The following is a 26736-nucleotide window of genomic DNA, read 5'->3' as shown; positions in this document are numbered from 1 at the left end:
CAAAAAAGCAGGTCTATTCCATGAGCATCCTTTGATTGTGGTGCAGGTAGTGAATATCCGAAGTAACACTTTCAAGGTGCGATCACCAGCGTGACCCACACTGGGCGGTATGCTAACAGTTGGTTTAAATACAACTCAACTACTCCTCCTTCTCTTTCTTCCTGACAGTGACACACCTGGAACTTTTGGATACTTCAAAAGTATGGTTACTTAATATGCCAATTTGTGTCATTACTCACCATGTTATAGTAACTTTTATAGTAAAGAAGCAAGTCGGATGGTGGAACCTTCTTTACCGGAGCACCTGACCACAATAGCCAAATTAGTATTTTCCCTTTAAGTACGAAGAAGGGAGCAGTGTGCACACTGGAAACCACCCACCATCACAATGGCAGTTCTGTACAGAACTAGGAATACAAATTGTAATTTTAAGCAAAGGTGCACCACAATGAAGAAATGTGCTAACTAAGGTCTCTAGTTTGTACACAAGAAATATCAAAAATCACATGTAAAACAATTTTTTTCCAAAAAAGACTTTTCTTTATTCACTCCAAATGTCAAAGGTCACAGCCGACGCATTTCGTCCCTAAGGGGACTTCTTCAGGGCTGTATTACAACAAAACAAAAAACATATAAACACACCATTAAAATTGTAAAGTATTTGTAAACTCAACCAAGCTACAAATTATTACATAATTAAAAACAAGAGAATGTCAGTGTAACTATGTCTTGGACATATCTTCTGCAAGGTACTATAACCATATAAGACACCAGGCCAAGGTCATTAACAAAAAATCACAAAAAACCCCTAATGACCATATGTACATTAAGCATATCCTTATTGTTACCATCATGCATTTCGTCGTGTGAAAATTTGAGGAATTAGACAAGTTAATATTTTCCATATGTATGTGGATTTGGAGAGATAATCATAACATTGCAAAAATGAAAACAGATCCTATTTCTAAATATCTATCTTGGTAATTAGGTTTGAACAACAATTAAATACAGGCAACATGCATATTCGGGTTCTGAAACATCCCCTAAGGAAAGCAAGAATTATAACAAAATTGTCACAAGACAAGTGTGATAGCCATAATAGTTAGTGGGGCCTAGCTAAAAGAACTTAAGAGGATTAGAAAAAGTAGGATATAGTGCCCCAAAAGGCATTGCTACTGCTGAGTGGGGACCTACCAAAGTTAGTCGTTGAGGCTCCTTGGACGAGATGATATGTTCCTCAAAGATGAAAAGTTGCAAGGACGATGACTGGTTTATATTCAGTCTCAGGATCTCTAGCTCGAATCCATAGGGTATACAGATCAACTAATTATATCTAATGAAAGTAAATAGAACAGAAATAGTAAAAAAGTGGGCTATTTATACCTAAGAAGGTGCATCTAATGGATATGGTAAAGGATACTTACGGGTGGTTGTTCTGTTATAAAAAGTAAGGGGACCCAAATTCTGTGGGAATAACATCCATAAGTTGAAAAACTGTTGAGAAATAAGGAAGCATGATAAACACCATGTTTAAACTAAGAGTTTTACATAGCATCTAAATGGAAGGGGAGCTAGTTAGTGTTTGCTGTCCAACATTTTAATCGACAACAATTTGTTGGGTTAGCTCTGAAAACAGAAATTTTCTTAAGGCAAAGCCTATGTTCCAAAATCGGATGTGATACACCACTAGAGGGAGCCCCAGTGTAATCCACGATCCACGTCCATATGAAAACATGTATAGGAAAGATGCACTTACATTTGGATGCGCGTTTATAGCATCCAAAGGAGCCAATTCGTGCAAGGATTGCGGCGAGTCGAAAATCGTGCTAGAATATAAAGACGAAGAAAAATAGACCATTTAGAGTAACGTTGCCCCTGTGTGTTGCTGGTTACGTCAAGTATCCAAAAGGCACAGAAGAACAGTTTATAAAGGAATATTACCTGAGCCCTTTATTAAGTGGCTCCAATCGGCAGTTCTTTTTTTCAGTTTATAAAACAGTACGTGGTGATTCAATATCAGCGGCCGACTCTAAGTGACAAGAGACATTTTTATTATTAATAAGCAAGTTGAAGGGCAGACAAGAGTAAAATTTCGTCCAACCAAGAGGTTAAAACATCAAGCTCTGATATATCATGCATCTAGACAGAACGCGCGTTTCAATTACGGACGTGCTGTGATGATACTTCCGACTTCACAACCTCACCTGTCCCAACATTTTGCTTTACTGAGGACTCTAAAAGGATCTCCTCGCTCGATCATAGTTTCAAAAGTTAGGCTTAATTACCCGATGTACACCCTTCGTTAGTGAGGGGTAGTGAGGCGGAGTGAGAGAATTATTTGTGTGCGCTACACGCCCAGACTAGAGATCCGTACACTCCCAACTATACCGGCTTTATTTGCATAATCACTTACCGCAAACAACAGGATAATCCCAATACGAGCGCGATCCCCTTCTCGTCTGGACCAGTTCGTATAGAACCTGGTGGGAACCGAATGAAAGTGGTGGTGGTTTTTATACCCTATTTGAGTGATAAAGTGAAAACACGTGTGGAAGTGCTAGGTGGCTAAGAGGTTGTAACGAGCCAGTTCAATATGTAAGCCGGTCGCCATCTTGTAACATATACCGCTGCCATCCGAAATAATGTACCTTCCTAGTTTTAAATAAGGAAATATCTAATTTTGAATCAAAGGGAGAACGGGCCCCTGGCAGAATACAACAAGGGAACGTGAAACCAGAATAATATAACTGATTTGTGTAGAAAATAAGTAAAGGACCTAATGAAACCCTCACACCGTCCTATAGGGAAGTTGGACGGCCGCCATATTGGAATGGTGTCGGAGCACATTAACTCCAATAGGATCCAAACTGAGCGTTTTTATTGCGCAAAGACGCGGGGGACAAATCTTTAAATTGATGGTTTCCATAATAATAATGGAATAAATTCCTGCGTGGAGTCGCCCCTCAGGGCTTTTATGGTAAATTTCAAGTGTTTTAAAAAAACTCTATACTCCCGATCTGAGCACTATGTCATCCAAAACGCGGCAATGGCCATCTTATAGTGGTGAATTCAAGTTTATCCACAATACAAAAAATAAGATACTTAATACGACCTTCAATGTATTGAATAGTAAGAGAAAACTATATTAAGGTGTGATGTGTTATTGAGTGGTTATAATGAATACATATGAGGAAAGATATGTCCCCACATGTGAACCGATAATATAGCTCCACAATTCTGCAGATCTATAATTACAATTAAAATGTTAGAATAAAAATTGGGGAAGGCATGTGTGATGGGAAAAAGTCTAAAAAGAAAGGAAAGGAGTGAAAAGCAGAGAGTAGAGAGGGCATATATAATTACAAAAAATAGAGAGAAAAAAAGTCTTGCTTTCCTTTTACGATTTGGCATGTACATGTGTATCACATATCTTTTTCATTTCCTGTATTTATGACATTTTCATCAAAAACACCAAATTTGACCTGTTTCCCAAATTGAGTCTTCTAACTGCAGCCTACTGGGTCAAATTATAAGTAGTACATTTATAAGAAGGTACTTAACAATTTTTAAAGGCCTTATGTCAGAAAATAGTGCATCTCATCATCAACATTGTGACCAAGTTCTACTGCTCTTAATCTACAAATCTAGGTTGCTTCCCTTTTCCTCAAAGCTAGGAGTCTGTCTCCACCCCTCGGATGAACAGGGACATGGTCTATCCCCATAAACCAGATGGTCTCTTGTGGGGTATGTTTGTCCAGCATGTGATGAGTCAAAGGGTACTTTAAATCCCTATTTTTATGGGCTCTGACATGTTCCTGTATTCTGACCTTCAATGCCCGTTTGGTACTGCCCACGTATATTTTACCGCATGGGCATCCTAGAATGTAAACTACATATTCTGTATTGCAGTTTATGAATTGATTAATCCGATGTACTCGTGTGGTGTTGAAGCAGAACTCTTTGGTTTTGTCCCTGCCCAAGTCACACATGTTGCAACCTCTACAGGTGTAGAATCTTTGCAACTTGTTATGTAACCAGACCGTTTTTTTCTCTCTCGTTATGTAACTAGGACAAAGAGTATTTCTCAGGTTGTTACCTCGTTTATATGTCACTCTAGGTTTGGCCGGCAGAAGTCCTTTAAGGCTAGGAATAGCCGTCAGGAGATGCCAATGTTTACGCAAGGTGTTATAGATTCTGCCACTTTCTTCCGTATAGACAGTCGTGAATGCAATGAATGACTGTTTAGACTGTTGTTTTTCTGATGAAGCCAATGTCGCTTCTCTTGATACTTTGGTGACTTTATTGTAAGCTCGATTCAAGATTTTGGGAGGGTAACCCCTTTGTTTAAAGCGTTCCGTGGTTTCATTTATGCTGTTCTGGAAAGTCTCTGGTGTACTACAGTTGCGTCGCATCCTAATCATCTCCCCATAGGGGATGTTGTTGATGACATGTGGGGGGTGTGCACTTGCAAAGTGTAAGGTACTATTGCAACTGGTTGCCTTTCTGTGGGTTCTATTGATCTTATTGTCTTTCACAAAGAATGTTACATCTAGGAAGTTAATCTCCTTGTTATTATGTTCTATAGTGAAACGTATATTGTAGGGATTGTCATTCAGATATTCATAGTAGGCTAGCAGGTCCGGGACAGGTCCATTCTATAACATTATAACGTCATCAATGTACCTGCCCCAATATATCACATAGTCCGACCATAGTGCTGCCCGACGGCTCCAGGCATGCTCCCGCTCAAACCAGCCCATAAAGAGCCCAGCATAAGCAGGAGCAAACCTAGAACCCATCGCAGTTTCCTGCGTCTGTTGGTACCATATGGTGTCGTGGAGAAAAAAGTTTTTTGATAGAATGATGTTGGTCATTTCCATCAACATCTCATTGTGGCCCAAGTGTTCTGCTGCTCTCTGTCCCAGATAGAATTCAAGGGCATTCATACCAAATTCCTTTTTGATGGATGTATAGAGACTGGTGACATCCAGTGTGACAAAGATTAAATTGTCAGTCCATGTAAATTCTTCAAATTTGGCTAGTATGTCTTTGGTGTCCTTGATATATGAAGGTAGGTTTTGGACAAAGGGCTGTATATACACATCCACATACTCCGATAGTCTTTCAGTCGGGGAGTTTACACCCGAAATGATGGGTCGGCCCGGAGGAAAGGGGCCCCCCTTGTGGATTTTGGGTAAAATGTATATACAGGGGAAAGTCGGATCTGTCACCCTTAGGTATCTAAATTCCTCCTCGCTGATCAAGCCTATTTCACGCCAATCGGTCAGCCTCATATTAATATGGGCTCCAAGTGGGGCTATCGGGTTGTATGTTAACTTAGTATAACAAGAGGTGTCAGACAGTTGTCGGTCAATTTCTTTAAAGTACTCTGCTTTCCTCATCAGAACAACATTTCCCCCCTTATCTGTCTCTCGTATGACTAATGTGTTGTCTGTTTTTAAGTTTTCTAGGGCTCCTCTTTCCCCACTAGTCAGATTATGTTGTCGTGCATTAGGGCGGATGGGATGGTCAATTAGTTGGTATAGACCCTGGCTTACCTTTTCTCTGAAAATATCAATGTTGGGATGGGTTCCTACAGGTATAAACTTAGACTTGGGCTTTAAACCACTTTCAACTGTCACATCTTCAACAATCCCCATTTCTTCACATATCAGATCCCTGTCCACAGAAGTATCAAGTTCCACTGCCATCATTGATTGAATCACATTTATTTCAGTCGCTGTGTGTCCAGAAACAGATTCAACATTACATGGAGGCAATACAGTTGGAGGATTTCTAACAAAATGATCTTTCAATTTAAGTGTCCGAATAAATTTGAACAGATCCACAAAAATTTCAGTGTCCCCTCCCGCTTGGTTAGGACAAAAGCCCAAGCCCTTGTTTAACACATTAGTCTCATCAATCGATAAGACTCTGTCAGACAGGTTTACAATAATAGATTTTTCACATTCAGGGCTGGCATTCGTGGCTACATCTATTGGTTCTTTGTTCTGTTTGACCTCGTTCTTTTTGCAACCGTCTCCGCACCTTGACCTTTTCCCTTGTTGTCGTTCCTGCCACCTCCTGCCCCCCCTTCTGGTTTTGGGTCTTTTGGTCTTGCTCCCAATCTCAGCCTTTCCATTTCCAATAAAAAATTATTGCTGGAATTGGTATTAGGTCTTCCTTCATTTTCTATAGGTTCGGTCGTGATCTCACTGGAGATGGAACTGGCTACTGAGGATAAAGATGTAATGCTACTTGAAGATGTCAATTCTACGGTCTCCTCTCTACGTCTTTTACCCTCTCCTGCTGGTTTTACATTATCATACTTATGTGAGAAGGTATAAATTCTACCATCCCTATAATCTTTATCATCTCGCTTGATCTTTTTGAGCTTTTTGTCTCTAAGGTGTAGCTGGTGGCTCTCTAAGATTCCTTCTAAGATGGCATAGTTTTTCTTTATTACCTCCTTAAGGGGTGAGTTTTCTATCTCCTTTTCCAGTTCTTCAATTTCTTTTCTTAACGTATCCCCCTTTTTCTCAGCATTAAGTATAAGGATCTTCATCATGTTTTAAGAGGCATGTTTTAAATTACCTTCCCAATCCCCCAGTTGTTCCGGGTCTAAGTCTTCAAAGGTTGGAAATATCAATATTCTCAAACCTCTCGGGATCTTCTCATTTTCAATATACTTTTTTAAAGTGGTCCCGTCCCACCATCTAGACATTTCACTTTTTTTGAGTCTCTCCAATTTCTGAAATTTAGATTCAAGGCTTCTGTGTTAGAAGTTGTATTGGTGCCTGGTTTGGGGTTTGTGGCGAACAGTTCTTGCGCCAATTCCTGACGTCTATCTTTCAACACTGACATTTTTTTAAAATTCTAAGTGCTCCACAGGATTTTTATAAGTATTCTATAGGTTGCAGGTCAAGATATAGGGCCGGTCAGTGTAAACGAAGGGACCAAGAACAAAGAAGCAAGTCGGATGGTGGAACCTTCTTTACCGGAGCACCTGACCACAATAGCCAAATTAGTATTTTCCCTTTAAGTACGAAGAAGGGAGCAGTGTGCACACTGGAAACCACCCACCATCACAATGGCAGTTCTGTACAGAACTAGGAATACAAATTGTAATTTTAAGCAAAGGTGCACCACAATGAAGAAATGTGCAAACTAAGGTCTCTAGTTTGTACACAAGAAATATCAAAAATCACATGTAAAACAATTTTTTTCCAAAAAAGACTTTTCTTTATTCACTCCAAATGTCAAAGGTCACAGCCGACGCGTTTCGTCCCTAAGGGGACTTCTTCAGGGCTGTATTACAACAAAACAAAAAACATATAAATACACCATTAAAATTGTAAAGTATTTGTAAACTCAGCCGAGCTACAAATTATTACATAATTAAAAACAAGAGAATGTCAGTGTAACTATGTCTTGGACATATCTTCTGCAAGGTACTATAACCATATAAGACATCAGGCCAAGGTCATTAACAAAAAATCACAAAAAAAAACCCTAATGACCATATGTACATTAAGCATATCCTTATTGTTACCATCATGCATTTCGTCGTGTGAAAATTTGAGGAATTAGACAAGTTGATATTTTCCATATGTATGTGGATTTGGAGAGATAATCATAACATTGCAAAAATGAAAACAGATCCTATTTCTTAATTTCTATCTTGGTAATTAGGTTTGAACAACAATTAAATACAGGCAACATGCATATTCGGGTTCTGAAACATCCCCTAAGGAAAGCAAGAATTATAACAAAATTGTCACAAGACAAGTGTGATAGCCATAATAGTTAGTGGGGCCTAGCTAAAAGAACTTAAGAGGATTAGAAAAAGTAGGATATTGTGCCCCAAAAGGCATTGCTACTGCTGAGTGGGGACCTACCAAAGTTAGTCGTTGAGGCTCCTTGGACGAAATGGTATGTTCCTCAAAGATGAAAAGTTGCAAGGACGATGACTGGTTTATATATAGTGTCTCAGGATCTCTAGCTCGAATCCATAGGGTATACAGATCAACTAATTATATCTAATGAAAGTAAATAGAACAGAAATAGTAAAAAATTGGGCTATTTATACCTAAGAAGGTGCATCTAATGCAGGGGTACTCATAGTACGGCCCGCGGGCCAGTGGCGGCCCGGCAAGCCTTCCCTGGCGGCCCGCGGACCTTTCAGACATTGTACCCGTTTATTTATTTTTTTTTTCAAAGGCTGCCTGCAACCAGAGCTCGACTCCGAGACTCTGCTGCCTGTGGGGGCCGGGCGATTTCCGCCGTAGTCAGAGTGGGGCTGCAGGGGCGCTGAGAGGTGAAAATAGCCTCATTAACATGCTAATGGTCTTTTAAAGACCTGTGAAATGCTTGTGTGCGGCTGTTTGCGCGCGCCTGGAAGCTGTCACAGCCTGGGAGGGGAAGGGGGGAGGAGGGCACACAGGCAGGGTGAGTGGCGCAGGAGTGGCAGCCCATTACATTCCAACCCAATTCCAAATATTTATCGCAGAGCTCAGTTCAGAATAGCGCTTTCAGTGAATAGCTGCGGCGCTGCCGGCCACCGGCTCCAGGCCTGGAAGGGGATTTAAAGAGCCAATCTATTCTCTTGATCATTAAGAGTCCAAGCACACAGATTTCTTGCTGAATATGAGAAAATACAAATGTTTGAGGCATGATTTCACAGGTAATCTTGTCCACTCGGCAGATGAGTTTTGGAGCCGAGAAAAACAATCAGGGCACTCTCCTCGAGAGGCGCATCCTGACCGCAAAATGCTGCACGATATCTCCCAAAAGTACTGTGCAGCGTGCCATGATACCACGATGGCTTCAGGTGTTCCCACCACATCTCCTGGTAACACCAGAGAGAGGTTCATAAAGATTAGAAAATATGTCCCTGATTGCTGGTTCTTCATTCTGCTCTAGCTCTGAACCACTAAAGACATCATTTATGACCGGTGAGTAGCTGATGGTATAGTATTGGATTTTCAGAACGGGGAACTTTCAGGGGGTGCTCCTCCATTGGAGTGTAGGAGCGTCACCCCTCTTAAATGCCCGCCAAGATCCCCCTGATAAAAAATAAAATGGAAATTCATTACCATTTTATTTTTCATTGTCCCGTGCTGAACAAAGCGTTAGGACAGCACAGGACCTGCTGAGTGACAGCAGGGAGGAGTGGTGGGCAGAAAGCTGCCTATGCACTGTTCAAAGTGCACATGTCTTTAAGACAGGCCATCATGCTACAGCCAGCCAGACATGCGCACTTTAAACCTCTCAACCCAGCTGCATTAAGGTAGCTGGGCTGAGAGTAAGTACACGCCTCTAGGCAGCTGTGGAGCGCCGAGTGAGTCACTCCCTCCAATCAGGGCGCTGCTAACATGCTGCATGCATAAATTATTTTATTTGCCCACCTCCCCTGCCCGGTAGATGCCAGCAGCCACTGGGAACTATAGCTCAAATGTACAGAGGCGATTTTGTACCCGCTTCCGATTACATATAAGTAGTAGATCTCAAAACATGTGAGGAAGGGGAGGGAGGGAGGGGAGGGGAGGGGAGGGAGGGAGTGAGGGAAGTGAGGGAGGGAAGGGAGTGAGGGAGGGAAGGGAGTGAGGGAAGGGGAGGAAGTGAGCAAAGGGAGGGAGGGAAGGGAGTGAGGGAAGGGAGTGAGGGAAGGGGAGGAAGTGAGCAAAGGGAGTGAGGGAAGGGAGTGAGGGAAGGGAGTGAGGGAAGGGGAGGAAGTGAGCAAAGGGAGTGAGGGAAGGGAGTGAGGGAAGGGAGTGAGGGAAGGGAGTGAGGGAAGGGAGTGAGGGAAGGGAGTGAGGGGAGTGAGGGAGGGGAGTGAGGGAGGGGAGTGAGGGAAGGGAGTGAGGGAAGGGAGTGAGGGAAGGGAGTGAGGGAAGGGAGTGAGGGAAGGGAGTGAGGGAAGGTGAGGGTGTGAGGGAAGGGGAGGGAGTGAGGGAAGGAGTGAGGGAAGGGGAGGGAGGGAAGGGAATGAGGGAAGGGAGTGAGGGAAGGGGAGGGAGTGAGGGAAGGAGTGACGGAAGGGGAGGGAGGGAGGGAAGTGAGGGAGGGGAGAGAGTGAGGGAAGGGAGTGAGGGAAGGAGTGAGGGAAGGGGGGGAGTGAGGGAAGGAGTGAGGGAAGGGGAGGGAATGAGGGAAGGAGTGAGGGAAGGAGTGAGGGAAGGGGAGGGAGGGAGGGAAGTGGGGGTGGGAAGTGGGGGAGGGAAGTGAGGGAGGGAAGGGAGTGAGGGAAGGGAGTGAGGGAAGGGGAGTGAGGGAAGGGGAGTGAGGGAAGGGGAGGCAAAGGAGGGAAATGGGTGAGGGAAGGGGAGTGAGGGGAGGGAGTGAGGGGAGGGGAGTTAGGGAAGGGGAGAGAAGGGAGGGAAGGGGGTGAGAGAAGGGGAGTGAGGCGAGGGGGTGAGGAAGGGGAGTGAGGAAGCGAAGGGAGGGAAGGGGAGGCAGGGAAGAGTAGGGAGGGAAGGGAGGGAAGGGAGTGAGGGAAGGGAGTGAGGGGAGGTAATGAGGGAAGGGGAGTGAGGGAAGGGAAGGGAGTGAGGGAAGGGTAGTGAGGGGAGGAAGGGAAGGGGAAGAAGGGAGGGAGGGAAGGGGGAGTGAGGGGGGAAGGGGAGTGAGGGAGGGAAGGGGAGTGAGGGAAGGGGGGGCAAAGGAGGGAAATGGGTGAGGGAAGGGGAGTGAGGGGAGGGAGTGAGGGGAGGGGAGTTAGGGAAGGAGAGAGAAGGGAGGGAAGGGGTGAGGGAAGGGGAGTGAGGCGAGGGGAGTGAGGCGAGGGGGTGAGGAAGGGAAGGGAGGGAAGGGGAGGCAGGGAAGAGGAGGGAGGGAAGGGAGGGAGGGAAGGGAGTGAGGGGAGGTAATGAGGGAAGGGGAGTGAGAGAAGGGAAGGGAGTGAGGGAAGGGTAGTGAGGGAGGAAAGGGGAGGAAGGGAAGGGGAAGAAGGGAGGGAGGGAAGGGGGAGTGAGGGAGGGAAGGGGAGGCAAAGGAGGGAAATGGGTGAGGGAAGGGGAGTGAGGGGAGGGAGTGAGGGGAGGGGAGTTAGGGAAGGGGAGAGAAGGGAGGGAAGGGGGTGAGGGAAGGGGAGTGAGGCGAGGGGGTGAGGAAGGGGAGTTAGGGAAGGGGGTGAGGGAAGGGGAGTGAGGGAAGGGGAGGCAAAGGAGGGAAATGGGTGAGGGAAGGGGAGGGAGGGAGTGAGGGGAGGGGAGTTAGGGAAGGGGAGAGAAGGGAGGGAAGGGGAGTGAGGGAAGGGAAGTGAGGCGAGGGGGTGAGGAAGGGAAGGGGAGGCAGGGAAGAGGAGGGAGGGAAGGGAGGGAAGGGAGTGAGGGAAGGGAGTGAGGGGAGGTAATGAGGGAAGGGGAGTGAGGGAAGGGAAGGGAGTGAGTGAGGGAAGGGTAGTGAGGGAGGAAAGGGGAGGAAGGGGAGGAAGGGAAGGGGAAGAAGGGAGGGAGGGAAGGGGGAGTGAGGGAGGGAAGAGGAGTGAGGGAGGGAAGGGGAGTGAGGGAGGGAAGGGGAGTGAGGAGAGGAAGTGAGGGTGAGGAAAGGGGAGTGAGGGAGGGAGAGGGAATAGGGGGAAGGGGAGTGAGGAAGGGAGAGGGTGGGAGAGGGAGGGAGGGAGAGGGAAGGAGATAGGGAGAGGGAGTGATACAGTCAGAGTGAGTGAGACAGAGGGAGACCGGGGAGGGAGAGAGGGAAATAGAGGGATGGAGGGAGGGAGGCAGAGAGAGAGAGAGATAGAGGGATGGAGAGGGAGAGAGAGAGGTGTGCATGCATGGTCTTGTAGCTCAGTGGAGGAAGGCGTCTGCTGCAGGGACCTGTGTTCAACCTCATGGTCACAGTTTTTTTTGTTGCTCTAGCCCCGCCCCACCCCCACTGACCCCGCCCCCACCGGTGCGGCCCTCGGACGCAAACCACACTGTAAATTTGGCCCCCGAGAGAAAGTTTGTGAGTACCCATGATCTAATGGATATGGTAAAGGATACTTATGGGTGGTTGTTCTGTTATAAAAAGTAAGGGGACCCAAATTCTGTGGGAATAACATCCATAAGTTGAAAAACTGTTGAGAAATAAGGAAGCATGAAAAACACCATGTTTAAACTAAGAGTTTTACATAGCATCTAAATGGAAGGGGAGCTAGTTAGTGTTTGCTGTCCAACATTTTAATCGACAACAATTTGTTGGGTTAGCTCTGGAAACAGAAATTTTCTTAAGGCAAAGCCTATGTTCCAAAATCGGATGTGATACACCACTAGAGGGAGCCCCAGTGTAATCCACGATCCACGTCCATATGAAAACATGTATAGGAAAGATGCACTTACATTTGGATGCGCGTTTATAGCATCCAAAGGAGCCAATTCGTGCAAGGATTGAGGCGAGTCGAAAATCGTGCTAGAATATAAAGACAAAGAAAAATAGACCATTTAGAGTAACGTTGCCCCTGTGTGTTGCTGGTTACGTCAAGTATCCAAAAGGCACGGAAGAGCAGTTTATAAAGGAATATTACCTGAGCCCTTTATTAAGTGGCTCCAATCGGCAGTTCTTTTTTTTAATTTATAAAACAGTACGTGGTGATTCAATATCGGTTCACATGTGGGGACACATCTTTCCTCATATGTATTCATTATAACCACTCAATAACACATCACACCTTAATATAGTTTTCTCTTACTAATCAATACATTGTGTATCACATCCGATTTTGGAACATAGGCTTTGCCTTAAGAAAATTTCTGTTTTCAGAGCTAACCCCACAAATTGTTGTCGATTAAAATGTTGGACAGCAAACACTAACTAGCTCCCCTTCCATTTAGATGCTATGTAAAACTCTTAGTTTAAACATGGTGTTTATCATGCTTCCTTATTTCTCAACAGTTTTTCAACTTATGGATGTTATTCCCACAGAATTTGGGTCCCCTTACTTTTTATAACAGAACAACCACCCGTAAGTATCCTTTACCATATCCATTAGATGCACCTTCTTAGGTATAAATAGCCCACTTTTTTACTATTTCTGTTCTATTTACTTTCATTAGATATAATTAGTTGATCTGTATACCCTATGGATTCGAGCTAGAGATCCTGAGACTGAATATAAACCAGTCATCGTCCTTGCAACTTTTCATCTTTGAGGAACATACCATCTCGTCCAAGGAGCCTCAACGACTAACTTTTGTAGGTCCCCACTCAGCAGTAGCAATGCCTTTTGGGGCACAATATCCTACTTTTTCTAATCCTCTTAAGTTCTTTTAGCTAGGCCCCACTAACTATTATGGCTATCACACTTGTCTTGTGACAATTTTGTTATAATTCTTGCTTTCCTTAGGGGATGTTTCAGAACCCGAATATGCATGTTGCCTGTATTTAATTGTTGTTCAAACCTAATTACCAAGATAGAAATTTAGAAATAGGATCTGTTTTCATTTTTGCAATGTTATGATTATCTCTCCAAATCCACATACATATGGAAAATATCAACTTGTCTAATTCCTCAAATTTTCACACGACGAAATGCATGATGGTAACAATAAGGATATGCTTAATGTACATATGGTCATTAGGGTTTTTTGTGATTTTTTGTTAATGACCTTGGCCTGATGTCTTATATGGTTATAGTACCTTGCAGAAGATATGTCCAAGACATAGTTACACTGACATTCTCTTGTTTTTAATTATGTAATAATTTGTAGCTCGGCTGAGTTTACAAATACTTTACAATATTAATGGTGTGTTTATATGTTTTTTGTTTTGTTGTAATACAGCCCTGAAGAAGTCCCCTTAGGGACGAAACGCGTCGGCTGTGACCTTTGACATTTGGAGTGAATAAAGAAAAGTCTTTTTTGGAAAAAAAAATTTTACATGTGATTTTTGATATTTCTTGTGTACAAACTAGAGACCTTAGTTTGCACATTTCTTCATTGTGATGCACCTTTGCTTAAAATTATAACTTTTATAGTAACTTCTAATATCATAGGTACTAACAGCACTAGCTATACAATCCAGTACAGACCCTGAAAGCCTCCATGAAGTTTACCCCCTAAGTATAGCGGTTGAAACACATCAGCAAGGCACATGAGGAGCATTTTAAGTATCTGGGACAGAGAATCCTCTCACAAGGAACAATTTTGATGGTTATCCCAATTTCAGGCATCATTAACTTGCTCTTATATGGGACTTTTTGTCGTTGCTTTTTCAAACTAAATTTTTCTATATGCGGACATTGCAAGATTTGTTTACGAGCCACTCACAAAACTCATTGTCTGAAAGTCAATTGTGTACTTGTAATACTTTTATTAATTAGTTCCTACCAGTTTGTAGATGCGCCTATATTGAATACTGACAAATCATTAAAAGAGAAAAAATTGTACAAAGCGTTGAAATAGGTCTGGGTGTGATTAAACTCAATAATCATGGTTAATTAATGGCCAGTAAGGGTGTTTATTTTGTAGATTTAAAAAGGGTCCCTCTCTCATGAGTCTTATCAGGATCCTTCCCCTACTAGCCCAGTGCAGAGTAGATCGCTGAACGTCCCGCAGATTGGACTGAAACGAATTATTGATGGAACAAATCGAGTACCACCAATTTCAGGCAATTGCATTTTGACTTTCTCTGTTATCACAGACATGTAGTTAGATAGCATATGGAAAGCAACTTTTATGCCATTTGCTCAAACCAGTGGCTTAGCAAGGTCTGGTCGTACATGGTGCAGAATATTGCTGGTCACGCCCAGCTTGACAAAATGGCAAAAATATATGTTTAAAACACATTTTTGCCATTTTGTCACCCCCCTCAGTGATGACACCCGGGGCGGTCGGCACCCACTGCACCCCCCTTTCTACAACGCTGGCTCGAACGTATCCTTATGTACGTAACCTTGTTTAACTTCATTCAGTTTCACATAATGTATTTAATTCTTTTTTTATTTGTATTTAACATTTTTTGCAAGTGTCATATTTTTAATTTGAAGGTTAGGGGTAGTTGCTTGTGAAATTAAGAAAATGTTATTCTTCTTCTCAGACTTTGAAGATATTCTGACAACTGTGAGCTTCCTGTTGGAAAAGAATCCCTGTGCACAGTTCTGGACGTCTTACCAAGTCAGAAGGTAAATATATCTAACAGATGCTCTCCCAGTTGCCACTAACTTTATTCACAATGCACACCAACCATTACAAGGCAGACAGAAGATGTCCATTCTGGTATGTATGTTCTTCTCTGCCGATGATATACATACTTTTCACACACTGGAGATGTAGGTTGCAGAAGTTAAAAAGTGAATTTTCAAACATTCAAAATCTGTAACCATGTTTTCCTTCCTAACATCCAATAAATTGGAGAGTAAAGTAAAAGGAGTAAGGCATTACTTTTCAGTCACTGAAAACTTTTCTGGTGCTCTTCTTAGCATATACTGTTTGGGCACATGGGAACTCAACCAAAGCATTTGTCAAGTAATGCAAAACAATTACCCATGTTGTAGAACGAATGGGCTCGAGGTTATCATGCCTATACCGTATTGATAATTGTTACCATATGGGATAACACATTGGACTTAGAAATTCAAAAAGATGCTGCGTGATCGGCTTCTGGTGTTGAAAATAGAATCCATATACTATTTGTAAGCACTGATGAAGCAACAGAAATAATATTCACATCAGAAAACACGTGTTGGCTCTTAATACATTTTAGGGGGAGCTTCTGTAAAGCATAAAATTGAATAAAGAATAAACGTTAAAAAGAAATCTTTTTAATCTAGCATTACACTTTTTTTAGGTTTTGACTGGCGATGTGTACTTCAGTACGCATGCGCCAAAAAACCTTTTGTTATGTGTGTGTGGGGTCGGGAATACGCCCTCTCCTCTCATTGGCTAGCTCCATAAATGGAGACTAGCCATTGGGAGGAGGGGGCGTCCGTCAATCTCGGACCAGATTCGGGGGCGTTCCCGAGAATTTTTGGCTTTTGGCGACGTCACGCTACGTCAGCCAAAAGCCGGGAACGCCCCCGAATCTGTTCCGGCATTGAGCCGGCACCGCCTTCCTGACCTTCTGTGTTTCTTCCCTCAGGCTCGGACGGGAATAATTATCCCTCCCCTCCTCTTCACACCCACTCACTCCCCTCAGACATGTACAACACTGTGCCAGGGGGATGGCTGTGCGTGCAACCTAGGAGATTACTTAACTCTATTAGGAAGGGGGTGGGATTCGGTACATCTGGTATTTTTAGCTCTGAATTTTTTACTAATCTCCAATTACACGTGCTCTCACTTAAATCTGAAATCTCTTTTGTGTTTACATCGGCATATTTGACGTAACTCCGCTATAAGTGGGCATGTGCACGTGGTTCAAATTTGAGATGCAAGTCTGAAGGAGATCCTTTCACCTGGATGGGATATTCCGGATATAAGAACAGCATATCCCTGTGGTATAATGGCCTGGGTGCCATAGCAGTATAGAATGACGAAGTGCCAGCCACGATAGGAGGAAGACGCGCCGGCGAGGTGTACATAGATGTAAGTGAGACGCGTCACACACTTGTAAGGAAGTAAGACCACCTTTCAGTGGGATATCATATAATAAGGGTGTGCGGGTGGTATATGGAACTGGAGAACAGGCCGCATCTGCATAGCGCAACGATTAGCAAAAGGCTCGGAAAGAAGGAAAGCGACCCAGTGTGAATCAGCGGCTGTGTGGGCCGAGCGCGAGCTCTGAGTGATGGCGGGAGAAGGGGGGTGGAATGTCAGACACCCCCTCGGTGCTCTCCCGCGGTGCCCCCCTCTCTCCTCTGCCTCTCCATCCATCCCTCAGGCCTTCCTCTGTGATAGATGGCTATTGGCTCTCGTTTCCTCCTAAGGAGGAATCTGTCACATCAGGCGGCCCTGGGTGACAGCAAATCGATCAGCATCACTCCCCTCCTACGAATTCCGCCGCCGCCCCCTCCTCCACGCAGCCGATTCTACCCCTTCCCGCCTCCTCCCGCCCCCTGCTCCTTTCCCCGCCGGCACCAAGACAGTGAAGATGTTTCTCGCCCGGACAGCGTTGTTTGCGATCTGTGGCCCCAGGGAAGCCGCTGTCTTTCGGGTTACTTCTTGAGTAGTCCCCAGATCTCGGCTGCACGCGCAGGGTCGGTCTGTAATGTAAGGGCAAAGGAGGAGCGAGGTGACTATTGGATGTGTGTTGATATGGAGAAATGCTAACGTTACTATGGGGCGATAATAAATTCACTGGAAGCACGGTAATTTGTCATAGCTCCTAAGAGTAATAAGGGCTGTCAACGAGGATAAGGCGTAACAACCAGAGCTGCCGCCTTTGGGATTGGGGAACGGGGTTCGAGTCTCGTCGTTCGCTCATCCTGTGCTTCTAGGCAAATCACTTACTCTCCCCTTGCCTTCAAACAATGAATGTGTTGCTTGTAGTGTAACTGGTGCTCATGCAAAGCTCTCAAATTCCTTTAAGTCGAGTGTGTTTTGTTGTAGTATTTACATTGTTATGAATGCATCGCTTATGGGAATTATGATTACGGTGACATTACCACTCTTAACAAATCTGACATTCTCTCAAATCGTTTGTTTAAAATGAACAAAAGCTTGGTATGGATCCAGAGCTGAAGCAATTAAGTGCCTCGTGCACTTATCTGTGTGCATCGGTCTGCATGTGACGTGTCTCCCCCTAATAACCAGTATTGCTCCTTGGAAGCTATGCCAAGGACCACCAAAACCCTATATCATAAGGGGCTTATTCCTGGCACAGTTGTCAGTTCATGACATAATAATGGCAGTGAAACCTTTGGCCAGGACTTTAAGTGGGATGAAAAAAACTGGGGAGTCTCGCAAAGGGGCGTGGCCAATGGGGATAAGGGCGGGGCTTAAACACTTAAAGTGAAAATCTGTGCTAAGAAGGCTTTAAATTCAGCATCCCTGTGAGTGTATCCTTGGATCGGTGAAAGCCTGGATGAGGGTGGGTACCTGCTGAGCCCTGGTCCAGGACGGGTCTGTCCAGTGGGCACTGAGTGTTGGTCTGTCCCCTCCAGAGAGGGAGGCAGCATCCTCCGTTATTTGAAGGTAGGGGTGTGTGTGGTGTGGGGTGGGGGTGCTGGCGAGCACTGATCAGCCTTTGATAACAGCTGGCTAGGACAGAGGCATCTCATATTCGGTGTTCAATGCAAATATTCTGGTGTGTGGTATGGAAATGTACAGTCAGTGTAGCAAGTAGCAAATGCAGGCGCAGAACAGCGGTACTGCTCGCGTTACCACATTCAAACCCGTGTGCAAATCACCAGCGCGCGGGCGGCTCGAGTCCTCCCACAAACACCGCGAGGCACCGAGCCAGCCCAGGATGAAGGCGCGAGACGGCGGCTCCCCACCAGCGTGTGACGTCAAGGGCTCACACTGAGAGCCTGCCGTGGAATGGCGGCCGGGGGAAAGAGCTTCCGCCCCCCCCCCCCATCGGCGGAAACTGTGACTCTTATTATTATTACGACTATGTTATTCCTATCGTTATTCTTGCTGATGTTTTGTTAGGTTACGTGATGTTACTATTAACGTTATTAAATACGTTCCTGTTATTATTAACGCACTCTCAATATTAGTCATCGTGTTGGTATAAGTGTCGCTACTGGGACCGTTACTGAAAGTGTTCGTTTTGGTATTGTATTAATATTATTATTATTGTTGTTGTTTTTATTAGTACTAATAATAAGTATGTTGTTGTTCTTATTCTTTTAATAGTAAAATTCAACAGCAACAATAACAACAATAATAAGATTAGTAATAATAACAATAGTAATAATAACAATAGTAATAATAACAATAGTAATAATAACAATTAATAATAGTAATAATTAATAATAGTAATCATCATCACCATCATAATGATAATAATGATACTACACTTGTCGTGTTCCAGTGCTTGTTTCCAGTGCCGGAGTCTATGGCCTGGCTCTGGGCGGGCAGCGCATAGATTTTCCAGGGGGGTCCGAGGGCTCAGGAGGGGTGTTTTACTCTTTTGATTGTTTTGCTAGGGTTGCGAGGGGGCCAAAGAAGGTGCGTAAAGCGACACTCAGCCAAGATCTGCCACTCTGTAGGAAACAGATAGTAAAATAAACACACTGTCCAACAGATGGCAGACATCGAACTAAACAGCGAAAAATAGATAGATAGATAGATAGATAGATAGATAGATAGATAGATTCTTCTATAAACATGCTTCTTACTCCAACAATGCTATCCTCTCTGGAGAGCAGGGTGTATTCCAGCTGTCTCTCGCCACTAACGTGATGAGACTAAGCTTGGTTTTCAACAACTCAGTGTTAGTGGACAGAGTTTGCACTAATCCTTGCATGTGCAATTCAAACATGATTTCTGGGCGTAGTGCTAAAAAAACGAATAGATAAAAGTTTGGAATTCCCACGATATTCGAACCCTGCCTTATTTAAGTAGCATTCGTTTCATATATCAAAATGAGTGAGTGTGGTGTGTGTGAGTACAACTATAAAAACAAGCATGTGCATTTAAATTTGTATTTTTATTTCAATAGGCTTAACTTATTTGTGCATCATGCATGCCTTTTCACGTGTTTTTTTTAAAGAAAAGTTTAGGTGTTTATAGTCAACATGTGAAATAATATTTATGTTGTCAGTTCTGTGGTATTCAATTGGCTATGACACTTTCTGGGTTCATTTTATGCCCGTTTGCCCCTGTTGCCTGCTTGTGCCTCCGTGTGCCCCTGTTGCCTGCTTGTGCCTCCGTGTGCCCCTGTTGCCTGCTTGTGCCTCCGTGTGCCCCTGTTGCCTGCTTGTGCTGTGTGGGTGTGTGTGGAAGGCTCTGTGTGGGTGTGTGGAGGGCTGTGTGTGTGGGGAGCTTTGTGTGGCTGTGTGTGTGTGGGGGGCTTTGTGTGGCTGTGTGTGTGGGGGGCTCTGTGTGTGTTTGTGTGTGTCATTTGCGAGAGATAAAGCTAGTGGCATTGTAAATGACAATGCCATTTATTTATGTTAAAAAAAAAACATAAATAAAAATAATGTCAAGAGCAATGCCAATAGCTCTAACTTTAACAAAGGCAAAACCATTGCATTGTAAATGCTTGTTCTTTTTACTAAAGAGCGCCTCTATCTGTTCTACTATACATATGCTAGCACTCCTATCCAACTATCTCGTTCCATTATTGTCTTCTGTGACCATCCATTCACACCATTCCCATCTATTACATTAGAAGTAAGTTCACTGCCTTACCCTCTTGAACATAAAGTGATTCGTGAGAGTTGTGTGGCGTGACAGATTGTGGACAAAATGCACTTTTAAAACTGTGTTGCTATTAATTAGTAATAGAGACATTGTCAAAAAGGCCCCTGCTGATGTGAGGTATTCTAGGGAAAGCATTTTAACTGTTTAGCTACTTAAAGTGGCAACATTTAATATTACTATTTATCTTTCTGGGATCATTTTAGCAAAAGCTAGTATCTCTATAGTTAATAGAATATGGAGGCACCTTTCCATTTCAAAAGCTGTACAGCGTCTCTGAATACATGTTTTTTAAAATTATTTTTAAGGAAAGCTTTTGTATCCTTTACCCTTAGTGCTGACTGGTCAATTGAGGATCTGCTTCATAAATGGGATATGAAGTGCGTCCACATTCCACTGAAGTCCTTTGGTGCTGATAGTGCTACCTTGGCTGGCTCCGATCTTCCAGGAAGGCACACTGTTCAGATGATCGTGTTAACTGCGTCCCACAGTTCAGTAACACCTTTGTAAACTGTTTTTGAGATTGAAGTATGGACACATTTCAGATTCAGATGCAGTGTTTTTACAAACTTGACTTAAAAAATGTGAAATAAAATGTATGAGTATGTGTTACAGGAAACACTAGACCTAACTACACCAAAGCAAGGGTTTTTGTGGCATTGATATTATGTGATTATTTTTACGTTCTGAATGTTTGTTCCTGTGTGGAGTGTTTAAAACATGCTGGTGGGAAGAGATGGGGAGCATCAAATGTTTGTGGAAGCCTCTTGCCCGACAGGTGGACTGATTTTCTACGTGCATCCATGAATACAACAATTAAACTCTTTTTGTCTCCATTTTTATTGACTGAACTGGGGAACTTTACAACATTAACAGGCTAGTTAAAAGAAGATCCATGTCTTAACAGTGATTGATGCACTTCTAGCAGAAGCCAGGGGTTTGGTAATTGGATCGCTGGTTACAAACGCCAACCTCAGAAATTGGAAAAAGAAAATTGGGCCTATTGTGCTTCACTTTTCAATGGTCACCTGTGGCCGACCAGTGAAACCCAGGAGTATGTGAATTTTAAGGTATTTTGAGACTGTCTTGCCTTAGTACAGTTGTTACTCAGCATTTTGTTCTACAATATTGCTCAATAAATCTAGCTTAACCATAATGTTAGTCAATGTTCTACAGTGAGTGCAAAGAACCTGTGCAGGGGGTGCTCTCCTGTGTTAAGGAAACCTGGACTGAGCAGATGCTGCAGAGCTTTCAGAACTGCAGAGTGGAACATTAGTCCTCCATAGTCTTCCCACAGTTTGATTTTGTGAGTTTTAGACCGTGTTCCACCGGATTTAAGGTAAACCAAGAGAAAGGAGCAAATAATTAGATGCATTTCTTTGTGTGGTAGCAACATTTAGCCATTCGACAAAAGTGCTGTTTAATGATTTCAGGGAGTTCAGCAGCAGCCAACAGTGACCCCTTCATTTGTTTTAATTGAATGGGTTAACGGCAACGTTGTTTTCATAGAGTGAGACCTGGATTTCACAATCTCGGCAATGGTGGCCACCTAAGTTATTTTATTTTTTGTTTTATTCAAGCAGTATGTTTGGGAACATATTTGTTATTTTTATATACATAGACTAGGATTTCACCAGGTATCAATTTATTTATTTTATGATTAAGATAAATGGGAAAGTAATGGAAATTATGGTTTGACCCCAGGGAAGTTGTGGACGATTTGATCACAAAATGTATGTGGTCGAAGGAGAAAGAAGAAAACAAGTTACTTACCTGTAACTTCAGTTATCCAGTATTGGTATCTTTCATAGATTCACATGCCTGAATCATTCCCCGTCGCCGAGGCGGGAGTCCCACGGTACATAAAAAAGCAGTGTCAAAAGTAAATTATAGTACTAGGCCCTAAATACAGGCCTGAGGCCTAGATTGCAGTAGCCTATCTACCTCATTATGCTGAAAAGACCCAAGTCTTTGCCACAACCAATCAGCTCTCAGCACCCTCTAGAAACCTCTCTGCAGAACCAGTTCTCCTCAGATTTTCGTTAGCACAAGTGGGGAATAAGTATCCCAATCTAGAGAACTGACTCTCCGGGGAGGAGGGTGGGTGCATATAAATCTATGAAAGATACCAATACTGGATAAGGAGTAGTTTCTTTTCTGTAACTCCAGTTCTGTAGTAGGGGTATCTCTGTTATAGTCATAATCTAGTGAATAGTCCCGCCCATGTGCGTGGACCCCGGAGCAATCAAAAATAATCTCTAAAGTGTCGAAAAAATGCAGAACTGCACAGACACTTAAGAGAGAATTTAAAGACATATAATGCAGCCTAAAAAAGGCTACACTGTCCAGTACTTCAGCTAGAAATTCCACCAAAAATCCACAAAACAGCAAAAGCCTGTCCAGATTTTCCTTGCCTTAAGCAAAAACCCCTCTGAATGATAGAGAGGAAGACATGGACAGACAAGCCCCATAGGCTGCCATTATGTGGCTCAGAATAGGATACTGTGCCTTTAAGAGAACTTTCCAGAACTTCACAGTATCCCGGAATGCCCTGCAGGTCTCTCTTACTTTCAGTTCTTTTTGAAGGCGTAACACGCCAGACCTGTAGCATTCCGTACATAAATATCTGTCTCCACCGGGGAGGAGGGCGGGCGGTTATGACTATAACAGAGATACCCCTACTACAGAACTGGAGTTACAGAAAAGAAACTACTCCTTCTGTAGTAGGGGATCTCTGTGTATAGTCATAATCTAGTGAATAGAATGGCAAGCCAATCCCCACACCAAAAAGGCGGTGGAGAAAAGAGAACCAACACCACTATTGTGCGAACAAATTCCGCAGCGAAGCCTGTCCAACCTGAGCATCTGCCCTGGCATCAGCGTCCAGACAGTAATGCTTAGCAAAGGTATGAACCGACTTCCAAGTGGCGGCCTTGCACATTTCTGCAATCGGCACATTACGGAGCAAGGCTGTTGTGGCAGCTTTGCCCCTGGTGGAATGAGCCTTAGGCTTACCTCCTAAGGTCTTATTAGCTTTCTGGTAACAAAGCTGTATGCAGGACACAATCCACCTAGAGATGGACTGCTTAGAGGTCGCAAGACCCGTCCTGACTGATCCGTAATTGATAAACAATTGGTCAGACCTACGAATATCTTTGGTCTTATCCAGATAAAATTTCAACACCCTCCTAACATCCAGGGAATGTAAAGATCTTTCCGCCGGAGATGAAGGATTCTGAAAAAACGTAGGCAAAGTTTTATAGTTTGGTTGACATGAAAGTCAGAAATAACCTTGGGAAGAAATTTAGGGTGAGTACGCATAACAACCTTAGCAGCATGAAATACAGTATAAGGTTCATTACAACACAACGCCTGAATTTCACTCACCCTGCGGGCCGATGTAATGGCCACGAGGAACGCCGCCTTCCAGGACAGGTGCTGCCACGAAGCCTTATGAATAGGTTCAAAAGGCTCCTTCATCAATCTGGACAGCACCACATTCAATTCCCATGAAGGCGAAGGAAGCCTGACAGGAGGGAACACTTTCTTCAAGCCTTCCAAAAAATCCTTGATCACAGGGATCTGAAAGAAGGAAGTCTGTGAAGGGCTTTTCCTGTAGGCAGTCAATGCAGCGAGATGAACCCTAATAGAGTGAACATTAAGGCCAGATCGCGCCAAATGTAGAAGGTAGGGAAGGATGACATCTTCCTTACACGTAGTAGGATCAAAGTTCCTGGACACACACCAGATACAAAACCTCTTCCACTTGTAAGCGTAGGACGTCCGAGTGGAGGGCCTCTTAGACTCCTTCAGTATGTCCATGCAATCCTCTGGTAGATTCAAATGGCCATATTGCACTACCTCAGGAGCCATGCCGCCAAACTCAAGGATGAGAGGTTGGGGTGCACCATCTGCCCCCCGAACTTCGTGAGAAGGTCCGGCCTGCACGGCAACCGTATGTGTGGAAGGAGGGACCGGTGTAGAAGGTCCGTGAACCACCACTGTCTGGGCCATTCCGGGGCAATCAGGATCATTCGTGCCCTGGACCGGGACAGCTTGATGAGCACCGCCGGAATCAGAGGGATGGGCGGAAAAGCGTAAACAAAGCTGTTCGACCAGTTGATCCAGAGTGCATTCCCCAGCGTCCCTTGCTGGAAGTACCTGGAGGCGAAGTCTCGGCATTTGCTGTTTTCGGCGGTGGCAAACAGATCTACGTCTGGAGTCCCCCACCTTGCGAAGACTTCTCCTAGTACGTCGTCGTTTATGACCCACTCGTGATTTTCCAGAATCAGTCTGCTCAGTGCGTCTGCCTGAACATTCTGCACACCCGGCAGATGTGTAGCCGTTATCGTCAATCCTCTCGCCAGAAGCCAGTGCCAGATCGTCTGCGCCTCCCGAGACAGGGTGCGCGATCTCGACCCCCCCTGCTTGTTGAGGTAATACATCGTGGTCGTATTGTCCGTCTGTACAAGCAGAGAGTTGGTCCGGAAGGACGGATGAAAGGCCTTCAGCGCCAAGTGAACAGCCCCGAGTTCCAGGAAATTGATGTGATACGTGGACTCCGCCTGAGACCACGTGCCTTGGATCTGTAAGTCCCCCGAATGCGCTCCCCAGCCCTGGAGAGAAGCATCCGTCACGATCGTCTGAGTAGGGATGTCCTTGTGGAAGGGAACTCCTCTGAGGAGATTCTCCGCTGAACACCACCACTTCCGAGACTGAAGAGCATGCAGAGACAGTCGTATCTTGTCGTCCCAAGGTCCTTTCCTCTGGTCCCATTGGTCCTCCAAGCACTCCTGCAGAGGTCTCATGTGTAGTCGTGCGTGAGGAGTGAGGAAGATACAAGAGGCCATCGACCCCAGTAGAGAAGACACCGTCCTCACTGTTGTAGATGGAGCGGTCATAAGAGCCTGAGCCTTCCGAAGGATCGATCTCCGTCGCTCCTCCGAAGGAGACACGCTTGCTGACAGCGTATCGATGGTGGCCCCCAAGTATTGAATACATTGGACCGGGATCGGGACAGACTTGGACATGTTGATGTGCAACCCCAACTTGTTCAAGAGAACGCACGTCTTCCGGAAGTCCGCTTGGGCTTCTGAGAAGGAGGAGGCCTTGATCAACCAATCGTCCAGGTACGGGTAGACAAACACCTTGTCTTTCCTCAGGTGTGCCGCTACCACTGCCATGCACTTCGAGAATGTCCTGGGTGCAGATTTCAGTCCGAAAGGCAGCACCGTGTATTGGTAATGATGGGTGCCGACTTGAAACCGCAGAAACTTCCTGTGCTTGTGCGCGATGGGCACGTGGAAGTACGCATCTTGTAGGTCTATGGCACAAAGCCAGTCCCCCTGTTGCAACTGAGGATAAATCTGATGCAACGACAGCATGCAAAACTTTTCTCTGCGAATCCACTTGTTTGCCTGCCGCAAATCCAGAATGGGCCTGAACTCGTTCTTGTCCTTTTTGCGAACCAGAAAGAACCGGGAGTACAGACCTTTTCCTCTTTGAGACAGAGGTACGTCTTCTATCGCCCTTTTTCTCAACAGAATATGGGCCTCCGCCTGGAGCTCGCGCAGTTGATACTGCGAGCTGACCGGAGGGATCGCCGGAGGAGGGCTGATGAACCGAAGACTGTATCCATTGCAAACAATATTCAGCACCCATTTGTCCTGAGTAATTTTTCTCCACTCTGCCAGAAAAAATTGAACGCTTCCCCCCACCGGAGTGGGTAACGGATGACGGGGAAGTAACCGCTCAGGGTTGAGACCCGGCCGGGCCCTTGTTCGCGGTAGAGGGCTGCTGTCAACCTCTACCCCTCTGACGCTTTTGGAAAGGTCTTCGGAACTGCTGCTGTTGTTGCTGCTGCTGTTGTCCCGAAGACTGTCCTCTTCCTTTCCCTTGCGAGCCGAACCGCCGTTGGAACTGGCGGTAGGGTTTCTTGTCCTTGGGCTTCTCCAAGCCCACCGCCGTCAGGGTTTCTGCCTCGGCCTTCATCTGGGCCATCTCGTCATCTGCGTGTTTACCGAAGAGCATGTCCCCGCAAAACGGCAGGTTGGCCACTCGCTGTTGTGCCTCAGGCTTGAGAGACGTAAGTCTGAGCCACTCATGGCGGCGCTGGTTGATACCGTGGCAGTAGCCATGTGCAGCTAACAAGGAGATATCCGCCGCGGCACTGATGGCCTGGTTCGAGACCAGCATCCCCTCCTTGACAATCTCCATGAAGTCCTCCCTCCTGTCCCGCGGCACCAGGTCCGCGAACTGCTCCATGGAGTCCCAAAGCGCACGGTCATATCGTCCCAGTAGTGCCGAGTCGCTGGAAGCCTTCATTGTGGTGGAAGAGGTCCCACATGCCTTCCTTCCCGCCGAGTTAATCCAGCGGCTCTCCTTGTCCGGAGGCACGGTGGAGGACGGGGAGGTAGAGTGCTGTTTTCTGGCCGCCGTAACAATCACTGAGTCGGGGACTGGGTCCAACCTCAGGAAGGCAGGGTCTGAGTCCGGTGCCCTGTACTTT

General features: G+C 44.9%; 1 protein-coding gene across 2 annotated transcripts in view; it reads left to right on the top strand.

The window, feature by feature from the left end:
• The window catches only part of METTL23 (methyltransferase 23, arginine), a 141100-nt gene extending 120047 nt beyond the window's left edge, over positions 1-21053 (top strand). For both annotated transcript variants that reach the window (XR_015297496.1, XM_086930677.1), the window contains 2 exons: positions 15019-15103; positions 20564-21053. Coding sequence is in view for 1 of the 2 variants with exons in the window: in XM_086930677.1 (XP_086786803.1) it covers positions 15019-15103; positions 20564-20738 (260 nt within the window). In the remaining variant the exon portion in view is untranslated. The remainder of the gene's footprint in view (positions 1-15018; positions 15104-20563) is intronic.
• The last annotated feature ends 5683 nt before the right edge of the window (positions 21054-26736 follow it).

The sequence above is a fragment of the Lissotriton vulgaris genome, chromosome 7 (genome assembly GCF_964263255.1).
Source record: "Lissotriton vulgaris chromosome 7, aLisVul1.2, whole genome shotgun sequence".
NCBI lineage: Eukaryota > Metazoa > Chordata > Amphibia > Caudata > Salamandridae > Lissotriton > Lissotriton vulgaris.
This window is presented reverse-complemented; position numbering and strand designations above follow the sequence as displayed.